The sequence below is a fragment of the Ambystoma mexicanum genome, chromosome 11 (genome assembly GCF_040938575.1).
Source record: "Ambystoma mexicanum isolate Mex_15411 chromosome 11, UKY_AmexF1_1, whole genome shotgun sequence".
Taxonomy (NCBI): domain Eukaryota; kingdom Metazoa; phylum Chordata; class Amphibia; order Caudata; family Ambystomatidae; genus Ambystoma; species Ambystoma mexicanum.
In genome coordinates this window covers 387899829-387916308 of record NC_090934.1, presented here as the reverse complement: position 1 = coordinate 387916308, position 16480 = coordinate 387899829, and the positions used below count along the sequence as shown (strand labels likewise).

General features: G+C 45.5%; 1 protein-coding gene across 6 annotated transcripts in view; it reads right to left on the bottom strand.

Annotated features, from left to right (window-relative positions):
• The window catches only part of CELF1 (CUGBP Elav-like family member 1), a 1228135-nt gene that overhangs the window by 745970 nt on the left and 465685 nt on the right, over nucleotides 1-16480 (bottom strand). For all 6 annotated transcript variants that reach the window (XM_069623101.1, XM_069623100.1, XM_069623103.1 and 3 more), the window contains exon 7: nucleotides 3175-3254. In XM_069623101.1, the coding sequence (XP_069479202.1) occupies nucleotides 3175-3254 (80 nt within the window). The remainder of the gene's footprint in view (nucleotides 1-3174; nucleotides 3255-16480) is intronic.

Here is a 16480-nt window from a genome sequence, read left to right as displayed (position 1 = left end):
ATATAGATTGCCTCCTTCTAGTGAATGTTTTATAACTGACTGTTGAATAAGTGTTTAACCAGGAAACCTTGAGTGTAAGAGTTTATTTGAATACTTATACCAAAGGTTGGTTTTGCTTACACCTGTAGTCAGAGTTGTGTGTAGTGGTCCCAAAGGGTACTGCATACAAACTCTGCCTAACAGGGGCAAACTACGGTCTCACAGTCACCCTGTGTTCGACCTACACCCGAACCAACACCAATTGCTTTTTGGCGAGTTTCTGCTTAATTTCCTCGAGGGCTGGAGAGAAGGCACACTGTCTGTGGAGGAGACCTCAATATGGTAGCAGACCCCACTCGGGATTGCGAATCTGAGATCTAACGCACAACCGTCGAACGCCACACAAGGGGAAATATCCTCAGGCAACACACCTCGAAACTCAAGCTTTCACTTTCTACTCTGCCCCACATCAAACCTATTCTCGCATTGAATACTTGTTAGTTGGGGCGGAAAGTTAACACATGGTGCTGGACGCCTCCATTGAGATGGTGGTGTTGTCAGACCACAAACTCTGTGCGTTAGGCCTGGATCTGGGTCCGCCTCATAGCACGGAGTGGAGATGGGTATGCAATGATTGTCTCTGCAAAGACCCTGTTTTTAAGGACACAATCACAGAAGCGATCAAAACTTTTTGACCTAAACGACACGGATGAGATTGCACAGAACACGATATGGGAGGCGGGGGATGGCCACATTGCAAGGGGTACTGATTTCAGAGGGGGCGCACAAAAAGAAATCAGCTGAAAAGGGAAATTGAGCTGAAAAGTAGACTGCGCATCACAAGCGCATACCTAATAATCAGAAAGCGGGGCGGACACAATTTTGGATTATGTCATAACACTTCGAAAGGCGTTGAGATATTTGGCAGAACAGAGCACTGCCACAGTTGAGACTGCTGAAACAAATGTTATGAGAGAGGTGACAAAGCCCATAATATGCTGGCCAACTTCCTATGGAAACAAAGGGCAGACAGAGCAGTTTATAAAATTAAAGGTGAGCCCAGCCTAATCGACCAGCCCCCAGGGATATAACAGATTGTTTCTCTTGGTTTTACACTAACCTATTCACAGAAGAAAACTGGAGCACAGAGTTGGAGATCGAAGAGTACCTGTCTAGCTTACCCCGACCCCTGATAGCACAGTATCACCTAAACGCCCTCAACCGATGAGGTCAAAGACGCCATCTCTCATCTTAAAGCCGGCTCTGCTCCCGGGCAGGACGGGTTTACCCCAGCTTTCTACAAAGCAAACGCCTGCGCGGCCATCATCCCTCAACTAACTAAACTCCTCAACTCAATACTAGAGACCGGGCATGCCCTTTGCAGAGTCGAGGATAGTTGTGATTCCCGAAGAGGGAAAAGACTTCAGAGTGTGCATCTTATCGCCCGATTTCCCTCAAACGTGAACGCTAAACTCTACGCAAGTATTTTAGCTTCCCGACTGGCTTGGGTTCTCAAATCCACACAGACCAAGTGGGCTTTATAAAAAGGTAGGCAAGGGGAGGACAATGTACGGAAAACCCTAGATATCATGGCACAACCTGATAAGGAAGAAGACTGCCCCACCTTGATGTCCTTCGATGCCAAAAAGGCCTTCAACTCTGTTGAGTGGCCTTTCTTGAACTGAGTAATGAAATGGGCACGCTTGGCGGTGGTGCTCTATACTGCAATACCTCAGCAAAAGTACTCCTAGATGGTATCGCACTCAGATTCCTTTGCTCTAACTCATGGCACGTGACAGGGATATCCCCTCTACCCATTATTGTACGCCATGGTAATCAACCCCTTTGTACAGAAAGTCAGTTCAAACTGCCAAATTCACAGGATAATGGGTGGGAAGGAAGGTAAATTGGCAATGTTTGCAGACGACATCCTGACATACCTCACCTGCCCATTGGAATCAGTCCCTGCCCTCTTCGGAATCATGCAGGAGTATGGACGACTATCAGGATTTCGAGGTAACTTAAAAGAAAACTGAGCTGCCCCTTCACCCGACCACTCCCCTTCCGTCTCAGCTTATTACCAGGTGGGGATTCCAAGTGCAAACAGAAGCAATCAGATATCTGTGGGTAAACATCACGTCCATCCTAAGCAACCAGTTCCAAGCTAATTTCCTGCCCCTGTGGAACACTTCAATCTGATTTGAACCGATTGTCTAAACTATCATTATCTTGGGCAGCAAGGTTCACATCTATCAAAATGAACATTCTCCCTAGATTTCTCTTCTTCCAGTCCTTACCAGTCATTGTCCCGGACATATTCTTGATAGAAATGAAGCGGACTCTATTTGCTTGCCTATGGGCAGACTCTAAACCCAGAATCCCCTATAAGACACTAATCCTACCAAAAGATAAGGGAGGCAAAGGGTTTCCCCGACATCTCGGAATATTACAGAGCCACAACTTCACATTCTCTGACCACCTCTGGGAAAACCCGGAACAGTGGGTCCCCTGGAGAACTCTCTTTGCTCCAGTCACACTAGGCCAATGGTTATGGGTTCCACGTGCCTCCATGCCCTGCAAGGTCCGGGAACACCCAGTTCTGACCGTATTATGGACCAGGAAGGGAAATGGAGGGGAAAGTTCGAAACACTTTTTTCTTGACTCACTGATGCAGCCATTAGCTGACATAACCGGTTACTATTGTACTGCATCCACTGTGTTTTCTACTCTTGTCACTTTTGCTGTTTAAAAGAAAAAAATAAAAATAAATGTTCAAGTCCTCAAAACCCAGCAAAGGTGTTGGGGGGGGGGGTCTCTAAGGTAGAGAGGCATTAGCACATTTCTGAGAATTAACCCGAACAGTGGCCCCCCCTAAACTCTGTCCACCAGGCCAGAGTTTAGAAATCCATCTCAACCCTCCCTAGTTCAGCCTTGCTGCTTGGTCACAACTACGAGAATGGCTTTGCTCAACTGGGGTTGTGAGAAACCTTGTCAACCCCATGTTGGCTTTTTACAAGTCTGATCCCAGATAGTGACTCTGAAAAAACCCTCCTAACAACCCCATCTCCCAATTCAATTCAGTAGCACTACTGCGTTCTTGCAATTGAGCCATCACACAAACCCACTACTTTGCAGCGTTCAAGCATAAATACATTAACTACTCAATGTGTAAACTCCCCATTTTAGTTAACTCACCTCCATTGTCTGTGCCTGGTGCATTGCTCTTGTTGCATGTTGTGCCATTGACCTGGAGGTGAAGGTTATAAACGCGCATCCTGTAGAAAAATAGTCATACGTTAAACTTCATATAGCAGAAGAAGACCCTCAAGTGATGCGAACAGTAACAGACTGCCAGGTAAATCCAAAAGGCAACTACATGGCAGGTGAGAGGAGAGGGCACAGAGCTTTTAAAGGCCACTGATGTCCCATATAAATGATATCCACACTTCCCAGACTATTAATGTCAGTTCTAACTTTCAGGGGTGCAGGGGATACAGAGTATATATGTAGGCACAGAAATCTACTTGGGAGGCAGAGGACGAGAAGGAACAGCTCAAGGGTGTAGTACCCCATAAACAAGGAGAGAACAGATCGATCATCTGGTTTGGGCTTCACAGTTTGTGTGCTCTAGGCATTCAATCCTTACTCAATTTGATCACACTAGCTATATAGGGCCTCCACTAGACAGGATCAGGCTTAACATCCAAAAAGCAGGAGAGCATGCGCCTGTTTCGGCACGGATCATTTTGCTGCATCACTGTGGCCGCAGCTCCCCTTTTAGCACTGCCACAGTTGCACGAAAGCTTGGCGTTAAACATTTGGCATGAGGGTGATTAGGGTGCAGCTGCCATTGTAGCCTATTAGTAAATTGCCCTTGCGCCGAATAAGCTCTATAAACCAGTTTTAAGTTCATAAAACAGAATACGAATTTGGTCACAAACACATTGAATTAAGGTCTACGCAGAGTTTGTTAACCTAAGTGCTTTCATGGTCAGCAGGCAGTTAACGGATCAAGAAAGGAAACTTCACCTGTTGCTGATTTCATGCAAAAACCCAGCTATCCAAACAGGGGCAGTGAAGGGCCTCTCCACAATGCCTCTACAACCCCTCTACAGTTTGGGATCAATACATTTGAGTCCCTTCCTCTATAAAGTAGTTTGCCAACTTTGTAGATTATATTAACAAAGTGAGAGGTGAATACCAGCAGAGTGCATTCTGGCTTCAAATCCATGGCCGTGTGTCAAAGGGATAAAGTGACACGCGAGTCTTTCCACCAGATGGGCAGTATACAAGCTACCATAAAAAAAACATGCTATTCGTTAACATTGCCTATACCGTTTGCTTCCACTCACCTTGCATTCTAACTTCAAAAGAATGCCGATATATAACCAGTTCTCACACTAAAATGTTAACATGTAACTTGTTTTTAACTATTGTTCCCTCACATGTGTCAACGCTCACAGACCGCGAGCAAAGAATCTTCCTGTAACTAAGACACTTTCTCGCAACAGCGCCTCGATGCCCCCGGGCTGCTAGTGTGCTTTATACATTAAAATAAAATAGATGAACAGTGTTGAACTGCTTTGCTAATGGGGAAAAAACGCCCTTCTCTCACCTGGAGACTTCCATAGGGAGAAGCAATAAAAAACATGTTAGGACTGGATTTCTCTGGCCTGGTGATGAATAGGAGGCTGATAGTGGGGTGGGAGGCAATACTGAATTAGGCAAATATAAGTTCAATAAGAAGATAATCCTCATAAGTAGGGTAGTGTATTAGTATGTCTCATCAGGCAGAGTAAGACATTTCAGGTGCGGCTGGGAAAATGGAGGCCACTCGAGATCAAAATACATAAGGTACAAAAAACACACCCTGGATGTTGCCGACCAGGAGCCCAAAGCTGCAATCCTTGCGGGATAATATCCCAGGTCAAATATCTCAACTAGAACAGAAGTTGGATGGCTCTGAGTCACATATCCATAACAGTTGAGGCTGTAAATTTGTAATTTAGATGGCGAGCAGCATACAAATGTGCTCAATAGTTTAACACAATACCTAATCATTAAAGTGTGTATTTCAATATTTCTGTCCGCCTGCTGGAGTAAGACAAGGAAAAGGACCAAACTGACTCAAAACAGGTTAAAACAGAAAGTAAACAGGTTTTATGTAAACAAAAGTCTGTCTGTTGCACTGTTAGTTTCCACAGTGCACCGTGAAGGGTGTCGTAAAACACAGTAATTCAAAATACAACAATGGTACGGTTTGAGATATAAAAAATTCGGGTAAACCAAAAAGAAGGTAAATCAAATGAGTATGACAAGTAGTGTCCCAATTACATCATTGGTGATAACATGAACATTTCAAAAGGATTTATGTTGGAAACTGTACAACATAAAAAAGCACTCCTAGTTGGTATGAGGTGCCAACGCGTTTCGGATTCCATTAATCCATCTTCAGGGCCGGATGTGCTCATTTTTCAGAATGTATTCAAGTAGAATCTCTTTCGTTGGGTCCTAAGAATAATTCAAATGAACTCGTCAAGGGGTATAGTGTATTGTGTTTCAAAGTAACTAATAGGCTTAGTAAATGCACTAACCTAGTGAGTCGAGAGAACTGGACTCAAAAAGGTGTTGTCGGGTCTGGAGAGAGTCGCCTCCCATCTAGATTGTTGGTAAATGGTGGCGGGATTCAGGTCTCATGCAGGTATCTGCAGGTAAAAGGGAAAAGCCCCCATCAGAGCTGATGGCAGAGTCATACTAAAGCAATTTAGAAGTCGCACTGACAGACTGTTCTGCTGCGTGAAAACATCGGCCCCGTGTACTAGCGTGATGAGCTAGTTCGAGCGCGTATAGAAATAGGAGTGAGAATCTCTCCGTAGGGAGTATCGTATTGGTTTGAAATTCAATTGTACTTACTGGATCTCTGCAGGGAGCATAACCCGAGCGGGCCGTCGCCAAGACGAGTCGCTCGTAAGTGAACCTAGATAAAGTGGTTGTCACGGACGCCACGCATGCGTGTTGGTGCTTAAGCCGCCATGTTGGTGTGGGCAGTAAGCCGTACAGAGCCGTATTGCGAGCGGCGCTGCAATAGTGTCAATCAGGAGAAGAATCAAATTGTACTTGCGCATCTGTATGCGCAAGTAAAAACGTCTGCCAGGGCAGAAAAGAGGCTCATCATTAATCTGAGTAGTGGGGTGCAGGGGGTGGGGGGGGGCGTCACAGTTCCAGTCAGACTGCTGGAACCTCCTGCTGGTTAACTGGGACCCAGAGGGAGGAGCTAGCAAGCATACCGGCTCCTATCAAAAAATGGGTCGAACTGAAGAGAAGTGATCAATGGTCAATCTACATGGGTACTTACAGCTTTTCTCTGCATGGAATACCCCTAAAGAGTTTGTCATGCTGACGGTCCCCAAGCCGTTCACATTCTCTAGAGGCATACATATTCACATATCTGGCAGATTGGCATATACACATATTGGCACATTCAGTTTATATGGCATCTCAGTGTGCCCTGTACATTCAAGCTCATGTATGTAAAGTCCCGATTCCACATTTATAACAGTAAAGGAGGAACACAGCCTCAACTTCTAAATTCACATCTGTATCAAAGGAAACACATAAGATCAAATTCACAGTTCATACCGCGAGGGGTGAGACAGTCTAACAGATCTATCCATATGATTTCTCTGTAGCAATTTTTTATGGATATCACCACCTCTGGGGCCAACCTTCACCTGTTCAAGGATTAGACATTTCAGTTGAGCTATCGAGTGCCTAGACTCCAGAAAATGCAGATACTGGGGATTTAAGGCTCTTTGTCCTTATATTTGACTTATGCTCTGTCCATCTTAGCTTGGCCTTTCTCATAGTGATGCCTACACAGTAAAAACCGCAAGGGCATTTTAAGGCATAGACCATATTTGTGGAGTCGCAAGTACAGGAATGTTTTAGTGTGATTGGCTTCCCAGTGTGTGGATGCTGCTCGCCATCTAAATGACAAATTTACAGCCTCAACTGTTATGGATATGTGACTCATTAGAGCCATCCAACTTCTGTTCTAGTTGAGATATTTGACCTGGGATATTATCCCGCAAGGAGTGCAGCTTTGGGCTCCTGGTCGGCAACGTCCAGAGTGTGTTTTTTGTACCGATGAATAGGAGGCCAGCATAGTTCGTGAACAGGAACAACTCTGGGAGCTGTAGCCAAACCAATGAAGGCAGCATGAAGAGTGGTCAAGGCCAAGTCTCAGCAAGGTTAAGCGTGGTAAAGGGTCCACAACGAGTCTACAAGGTAAGTAATCAATCATTTCACTAGACAAGTAGTTATACAAATATAAAAATGACTACAAGTAATACTATCACACAATCCAATAATAAACTACATATATGCAGCCCCTGTACCCAGTGCAAGGAATTAACAAAACCCCCACCCCACAATACTGAAAGGGAAGGAAGAGGTTAGATTTTCAATGGCAGTGCACAAGTCCAACCCTAGGTTGACTGGGGCCTTGTGCCCTGAAAGTTCCAAGTAGTTTTGGTAACTGGGAAACATTTCAATGAAATTCTTTTGGGTTGGAAAACTGTTCCAGAAGTGAAGGTATGCATCTATTCTACTAAATAAAACTGTCCCCGGCATTCGGACTGCTTGCGCAAACAAGCAAGGAAAAAGCCCAACTAATGTAAGGGAAGACAAGGGTTCAGGTAAGTGCCTCAGTAACTCCACCCCCGTACTCTGGTTTCTCTTGGGACCTGGTAGGTCTTCGGATGGTCGTTGCATTTCCCACCGTTTCTCAGGGTCCTTAGTGCCCAGGATTTGCAGTTTCTTGTGAATCCTCGGTCAGCCACAGATGAACAAGTTACTCACGAACTGCAACCTTCTTTGGATTGGATGTTCCTCCCACATATTACTCATCTTAGATATATCCTTACCTTCAGCATTGCGGCTCTGGAAAAAATGTTCTCTCTCCGCTACAGGGTGCTCCCCTCGAGGCCGCAGCATCGATGTCCCTCGGCGGCATCCGACAAGCACCAACGTCATCCGCTGTATAAATGCCTCGAGCGCCCGTTGGCTTCATTTCTGTTTTTTTCGTATATTTTAGCCAATGGTTTGAAGTTAATGGAGTGCCCCTTTTGACCCAAGCCTTAGAAGAATTTAGAGTAAATCACGTAAACTGTACTGTGGGGTTGGCTGAGGGTGTGGGGGGCGTTGAGGCATACGTGGGAGGAACATCCAATCGAAAGAACATTACAGTTGGTAAGTAACTTGTTCTTCGAATGGATTGTGTCCTCCCACGTATTCCTCATCTTAGACTCCCAAAGCAGTTTTGTTTTGGAGGTGGGAGTACAGATTTACCAAACAGACCTCCTTGAGAAGAAGTCGAATCTAGAGCATAATGTTTGGCAAAAATGATAAAAATGATGGTTTAACTACTTTGCACCTGTAACTCACTGAGTGAAGGCATTCTCCCGAAGCCTCCTTTCCATCCCTTATTATGGCTAGAAAGCCATCACGTTCCTCAGCTTCTGGGATGTGTTCAGCTGCCGCTGGCATGCAGTCCCACAGGGTATATGTAAACCTTGGCAGGGTGCAAGTTACATTGGTGGATTTTAAAGCTATACTCCCGGATGTAAAAATCTTCCTAGACCATGCATCAACCTTTTTATCGCCCCTATCCGGAGGGAATGTGGGGTATGCAGCATTTCTAGTGGAGGTAGCTGCTTGAACTAACACTTTCTGGAGATGGGCGTTTGCTTAAGTATTCTGGGTCAGAATTACAGGGTCTATATTTCGACTAACTTTTTATTAACTGCTGGAATGGCTTCAGTGTGTTCCCATGCAGAATTAACCCTCCTTTGTAAGGCAATATGAAATGGAAGTATGGGGTCTTGCTGAGGTGTTCCTGAAAGAATATCAGTCATATCATCATCTTGAGAGACTGGTGAATTTCTACCCCATCCCATAAATTGTGACTCTATTCATTAATTTTCTGTAGCCCGCATCAGCATGTTCTGCTGGGTCTGGTTTATCAAATTCGTACTCTAGAGAGGTATCCAGACAGCTTGCTGATTGTAAGCATTCCTGTAAATCATGTATTTTAGACTGAGGATCAACTAACTCCTCAGGAACAGGTCTTGTGCCAAATTTAACACCATCAGAGGTAATTTCTTCATCTGCTGATGATTCTCCCTCAAATTGATGACATGGTCCTAAAAAAATCATGTCTACTTTCAGGATGAAAAAACTTTACAGGTAATGCAGGTTTTTCCCTTGGTATAGGCGTGGATGTCGAAAAAACGTCAATGGCATCTATGCTGTCACAGCAACCTTCGATACTGCCGAGGATGTCTTCGAAGGAATAGTCGAGGGAATTGTGGAAACCATCGACACCGTCGAAGGAGCCTTCGAAGATGTCGACTGTATACTCGACGTGATTTTTTTAGAATGAGTTGTTGATGCCTTGTACTCTATTGCCTTCATTGACTTCGAGGGCGTTTTCGATGTCGACCTCGATGACGCATGAGAGCTTGACACCATCTTGTTTCCTTATACCTCCGATTTATGCACCAGTAGGTTTTTTTCATGAGGTGACCGGGAACAGTCCCTGGGTGACACACTCAACAACTTTGTTGGACTTTGTTTTAGATCTTCCCGTCACGTTTCTCGTGAGCAGGGGCATGGTCTTCTTTAGGCTTTTTTGACAGTGTCTGGACCGCATTCTCAAATTTTTAACATGGAAACTCAAAATGGTCCTCCATCTATTTTTATGTTTCACCCAAGACTCGGCCGAGTCTTTCCTCCCCTTCGAAGAAGACTTCAATGAACCCTCCCCCATTGACAGTTTATCTCTACGCTCTTTTAAAGGCCTTATGGGTCATCGACTGACACAAACCAAAGTCTTCAATACGGTGGTCGGAACCGAGGCACCATACACAATTTGTGTGGATCAATTAAAGACATTTTCTTTCCACATTTTTGACATTTCTTGAATCCCGTCTTCGGTGTGGAAGGGTTCGAAGAAATTTCTCACCAAAAACTAAAGTGCCGTTTGTAACGACCCGAAGCGAAGCCAACGGAAAAACGGAACTGAAGCCAAAGGGCACGCTTAAGGCATTTATACAGCGGATAACGTCGGTGCTCGACGGATGCCGCTGAGGGACATAGATGCCACGGCCTCGAGGGGAGCGCCCTCTGGTGGAGAGAGAAAACATTTCCGAAGCAGCAAAGCTGAAGGTAAGGATATATCTAAGATGAGGAATACGTGGGAGGACACAATCCATTATAAGTTATGTTATGGGTTCTTGTAAAGCGCACGGTCGCACAAAGGCATCATGGCGCTGGAAGAGAGGGGGACAGCCTCATGATACTTAGAATAGGAACGTTTGGACCAGTCTTCTAAACTCCAGATAATTAGGGGTTTTCTTTATGTAAAGTGGAAGATTATTCCACAGAAATGCTGCAGCAATAAAGAAGGCCCGGCCGCCAACTTGGTCTCTGTTGTGCTTTTGAACAACCAGTTGTTCGGAGGTGGCTGAGCGCAGATGAGTGGGGCAATAACGCATGAACTTAGCTTGAAGGTATTCTGCACCCCGACCATGAATGGCCCAGTGTACAATGCACAAGGTCTTAAATTCAACCCAATTGAGCCACAGGGAGCCAATGCAGGTTACGTAATACAGGGGCGTGGTGCGCTCCAAAAGGGGAACCTGTGGCTACCCTAGCGGCCAAATTTTGCAACTGCTGCAGCCGTTTAACCAGGCCCTTGGGTTCGGGCAGATACAGCAAGTTGCAATAATCTATGTGATAAAACCATAGCGGCAACCACGGGAGGGTGTAACGAGGCCAGGATCAGAGGTAATAAACTTCTCAAAATTTTCTACTGAAAATGACCAGCCTGACCGACCGCAGAAACTTGTTGGTCCATAGACAACGATGCGGATAAAACCACACCCACGTTTTACACTTTAACTGGAATCGGTAAAGGCCCCAGGGAGGAAGGCCAGAAAGAGGACACCCATAGTGTAGGATCAGGGGGATAGCCCACCACCATCACCTCAGTCTTGTCCCCATTCAGTTTGAGCCCATTGTGGTTCATCCAATCTCCAACCGCAGTCAAGCAACCCCGCAAGCACGACACCTCAGTCTGATCCAGGTCTAATCTGATCAGTATCTGGGTGTCATCGGCATGGGAGTATAACACCTGACACCGAAGGAGTGGATGAGACACACAAAGGCCCATAGATAGATATTAAACAGAATAGGCGACACGGAGGAGCCTTGGGGCACTCCACAACTGAGGAGACAAGGAGCAGAAAGAAAAGGAAGCATTGAGAGGGTCTGAGTACGATCCGCAAGGAACAAACTGAACCAGACAAGTACCTGTCCAGATATGCAAAACTGGGAGAGACGAGATCGCAAGATGGAGTGGTCGACAGTGTCGAATTCCGCTGATAGGTCTAACAAAATCAGGGGAACCCACTCCACCTGCATCCACCAGTCTGGTCATATCGTCCAGAACGGCGACCAAAACACTCCGTGCCATGACCAGGACAGAACCCGTACTGAACCTGAACAGGGTCTAGGAAATAAGAAGATTCTAGAAAGGTAGCTAGAATGGGGTGGGGGGGGGGGGGGATCACCAGTTATACTAGAAGTTTAGCCAAAAAAGGGAGGAGCGATATAGGGCGAAAGTTTGATGGTGATCCCCCTTCTGAAAAAGTAGGCTTTTTCAGAAGGGGGATCACCCTGGCAGACTGCAACTCCCGAGGGACAGATCCTGTTTGAAAGGAATCTGTAAATCGCTTTGGTAATTTGTGATAGCAAATCAGGGGCAATATCTTTCATGACCCATAGAGGAATTGCATCCGAGGGGGAAAAGGACTTCATTTTACCAATAGCCGTAAGGATAGTTTCCTCGGTATAGGTCGGAAAGGTGGACCAAGTATGAACAATGATGGGATCGGAAGTAACGGAAAGCAGAAAGGAGTTGTCAGTAGATCCAGTCCTTGTCACTGCCTGGGCGATAGTTTGTCTGATAGCGTCGATCTTAGAAATAAAAAAGTGAGAGCATCTCAAAGCTCCTGAGTGGGTTCGTCAATAGGGGTGAGCCTCTCCACAGATGTGAGGTCTTTAACAGCCACGAAAAGGGCCCTAGGCTGTGAAAAAGGACTCGATGTTTGTAGTAAAATGTGCCATTTTGGCAGCTTTCATTTTGGCTGAATAAACAGCGGAATGTGTTTTATATTGGATTTTAAGAGCCGGATTGTATGATACATGCCATTCACGTTCTGACTGGCGTAACTAAGGCGTTCTTTCAGAAGCTTAGTGAACCATGGTGCAGGAGGCAATCTACAGGGTTGAATCAGCCGAAGAGGGGCCACCATGTCAGCAGCTTCAAGGAGGGCTTCGGACATGGAAGACAGTGACACCACTGACTCACACCTACATTTGGCTTGAATCAAAGTGGCCAGGTCAGAGGTATCCACAGCGCGCCGAGAGCGCTGCCAGATGCTCTGTTGGAATTTTGACAGGTATGCCAATAGTTTCCAGTCTGCAAGAGATCAGGAAGTGTGAGAAGGGATTTGTGCGCGAATACCAGATCCAATATGTTGCCCAGTTGATGAGTAGGGTTCTCAACATGTTGGTGAAGTTGAAGATCAACCATGCTTTCTGCAAAAAAAAAAAAAAAAAAAAAAAAAGGGGGCATGGGAGGACCATATTTTAAATTAAAGTCCCCCAGAACCACAAGATGTGTATATTTAATTTGTAAATTAGCTACAAGGTCAGGGAATTTCTCAAGAAATCTGCTTTGAGAGAGGGCGGTTTATAAGCAAGAAGTGGCAAACGTCAATAGATTGACTCACACACCAAAATAATATGGCCTCCATTGGAATGATATGAGAGCAGTTTGAGTAACCGTAACCTCTTCCTTTAATAGAACAGCAAAACCCCCTCCAATCCGAAGTGGATTGCCGTCAACATGCAGGATGAAATATCCAGGGGGGATAGCTTGAAGAAGGTGGGGACCTGAGCTGGCCTGGAGCCATGTCTCAGTAGGACGCAGCATAGTAGGGCATCAATCTTACAGCAGCATACAGAGTTCCTTGGCATGAGCTGGGAGAGAACGAGTATTTAACAGAAGAACTGAAAAATGCTCAGGTATTTTTCTAGCAGGAAGTATTGGACCGACATTAACAGAACTAGAAAGGTTCCCGACCCATCCTGTGGGAAAAATTGTGTCTTTTGGTGCTAGATTGGCCAGAGCAGCTATGCTCCAGATAATACTGTGGCGGCCCTCCACGGACGGGCACAGACAGGCTTGCCTTAAGCAATGCTTAAGGCAATGCTGGTGCATCGTGTTCCAGTGAAGAGTGCAGCCCACTCGGATGCATGCCTCCTCACAGCACACGACTAGATGCAGGAAAGCAGTTTCTGGCGATGTTCACAGTTGCACAGCAAAAGCAGGGGACAGTTGTCGCGGTCAGAGTCAGCCTTGTATCTCGGTGTCTTTGGACTCTGGAACGCCAAAATATCTAAGACGCTTCTTGTAGGACAAGCTGGCGGTCTCCAAAGTTGAGCCAAAACTCTGAATGGCGACATCGACAGAGTAGAAGCCCAAACTTCGAGCTTGTCTGCCCTAAATGGCTCAGAAACACCTCCAATGGCTCTGGATCGCTGGACACTGGGCAGACGTCTAGAATGGACGTTACCACCACTTCAGCAGTCATAGCTCCTCCGAAGGACTTCTAAAAATCGCTTGCCAGACAGGGCTCTACCAGGACAGCAGCAGAATTTGGTCGCCAGGCCTCCTTCGGACGGGTCCACTTTCTCTTCAATCATCTTCAGCAACCAAGGATACTGGGCTCCTTGCAGGATTTCACCAGGATATCTGAGGCATAGGTGAAGGCCTCCTCTTATCCAGAAACTCCACCCACCCAATGGAAGATCAACCAATGGAGGATCAGCCTTGTTGCCAAAAAGGTGTGTGCCATCAAAGGGCAAGCTGAGTCTGGACTGCACATCCGGTGGGAACCCAGACTTTCATAACCATGCAAATCTCAATTCCCCTCGATGGGGGGGTGGGAGCTTTTGGAATTCACACATTGCGTCCTTTCAATCTTTTCTTATATTAAGGAAATCCTCCATTTCTTCCCCCTTCAGGGTCATGTTCAGCGGCCATCGCTTTACAGACCTACAAAGTGAGTGTATTTGGCCAGAGCACAAGTGATGTTAATACACTTAAGGGCCAAACTAAAAAGCCTTTTCGCCAGGGTGTCAAAGGGCTTGTCCCCATCTGGATGGATGGTAGGGTAAGCAGCTACTCTAGATGTGCAAGTGGCATCCTGCACAACAAGGCTCTCCGGGGTAGGATGCCGAGAGAAAATCGGGGTCAATGCTGGATGGCTTATATTTTTTGTCAAAGTTTTACTGAGAGCTGGGTTGGTGTCAGGGGACCCCCAGCTCGACATCACATGCAATGAGTGATATAATAAAATAGGGTCTTTTGTGGACCCTTGTCTAGTATGTCCGTTAGGTCGTCCTGCTCGTAGGCAGTAGCAGGTCTCTACTAACCAGGGCAGTCAGTGACCCTGTTCATTAATTTTCTGAATGACACCTCAGCATGCTCAGACGGGTCAGTAGTGTCAAAGTTAATGTTAAAGGATATTTGTACCGCACACTCCCCCACCGGAGTGGTCCCCTGGCGCTCTGGAGTATCTGAAAAGGAAAAGAGTGGGAGGAGAAGCTAGTGGGAACGAGCAAGATCAGTGCAAGAGAGCAGTGATGTGCTGTTGGCAGCTCCAGTTCGGTTAACACTGTTCACTGATCTTGGGGGTGCTTTACCGGTCAGTAGCAGTCATGTGCTGTTGTGCGAAGCTATGTGTGGCTTGTTTTGTTTTTGCGGTGTAGTGAAGTTTGTGCTGGTTGTTGTGGTTTGTTAGAGTTTGAGAGGTGTATGCAGAGGGGAAAGATTGTTAGTGGGTTGGTTATTGGCCTTGCTATCTAGAGGTGATGAGTGCTGAATTTCTATGTTCTTTCTAGGTGTGGCTTGTGAATATCTTTGCATTTCTACCTAGATCCGACACTAGATAATATTCACAATCCTGTCTATATATGATGCATGCCAATATTCACTATTATATCCAGATGTAGCACTGGCCCGCATTCAAAACCTGTCTGGATACGGATCAGGCTAGGTTTCACAATTCTACCTAAATGTGGCATTGTCTATATTCAATGCAGTCTAGATGTGGCAATGGCTAATGTTCACAATCCTAACTGCTATCATTCACAAGTCTGTCCAGATCCGGTGCAGGCTAATAGTCATGATTGTATCTAAAGGTGGTAATCGTTATCATGCACAATTCTGTCTTGGTCTGGCGCAGTTTAAGGTTCACAATTCTATCTAAAAGGTGGTACTTGCTAACATTCAAATTCTATCTAGGTTTGCTACTTGCTAATGTTCATGTAGTGGGTAGGTTGTTCGGTAGAATTGGGCATGTATGTCAATTCTGTCTTCATGGGTTTGTAGCTTGAGTTATTCCACCCAGCGTCGTCTCTTGTTGTAGGAGGTTCCCTTAGTCTGTTCTGGCGGTTGTCTGTGCCATCCAATAGTCTGTCAATCTGTTTTGCGTTTCCTGTTTGATTGTTTAGTGGTTTCAGTTTGGTTCCGAGGTGTTGAAGAGCCAGGTTTTTAAACGTTTTATACATTTTAGGTGATCTTTGGTTCTTATTTCTTTCAAGATTTTGTGCCATGTTTTTGCTTCCGGGCGGGAGAAAGATGAGCATCCTAGTTTTTTTCTTGACGTATGGTTTTGGTTCCAGGCGTATTTCATTGCTTGATCTGAGGAGTCTCGTTGGTTTTGATTGCCTTGTGTGTTATACACATTCTTTTGAAAGTGATACAATGTTTCAATGGGAGCCAATGCATTATTTTTAGTACTAGAGTTATCAGGTCTCTTCTGGATAGTTTGAGTAGTCTGACTGCTGCATTGTGGATGCGTTTTAGTTTCCTCAGGAGGTATTCTGGCATCACGAGGTAGAGGCTGTTTGCGTAGTCGATTCTTGACATGAGGGCGACGATTGTTAGTGTTTTGTGGGTGAAGGAGAGGAAAGGTAGGATTCTTCTAGATGTGTGAAGGAGGAAGAAGCATTTCTTGATTATTGCATTTACTTGTGGTTCTAAGTTTAGGGCGTTGTCCATTAGGACTCCCAGATTTACTAGCTTCGATGGCGTGGGTGCAGTTCCCATTTCCGTCGGCGAGGGGATGTAGGTGGTGTTCCATTTGTTTTTGGATATAATCATGATTTCTGTCTTTCCTGGGATAATTTGCAAGTTGTTGGTGTTCATCCAGTCAAAGACTTCTTTAGGACATTCTATTAGGGTTGAGTGATCGGCTTCAGTATCTTTGATTTTGTAGATATTTGAGTGTCGTCTGCGTAGTTGGAGCATGTAATTTTGTATTTTTTGAAGATCCTGATTACTGGAGTCTGGTAGATGTTGACGTAA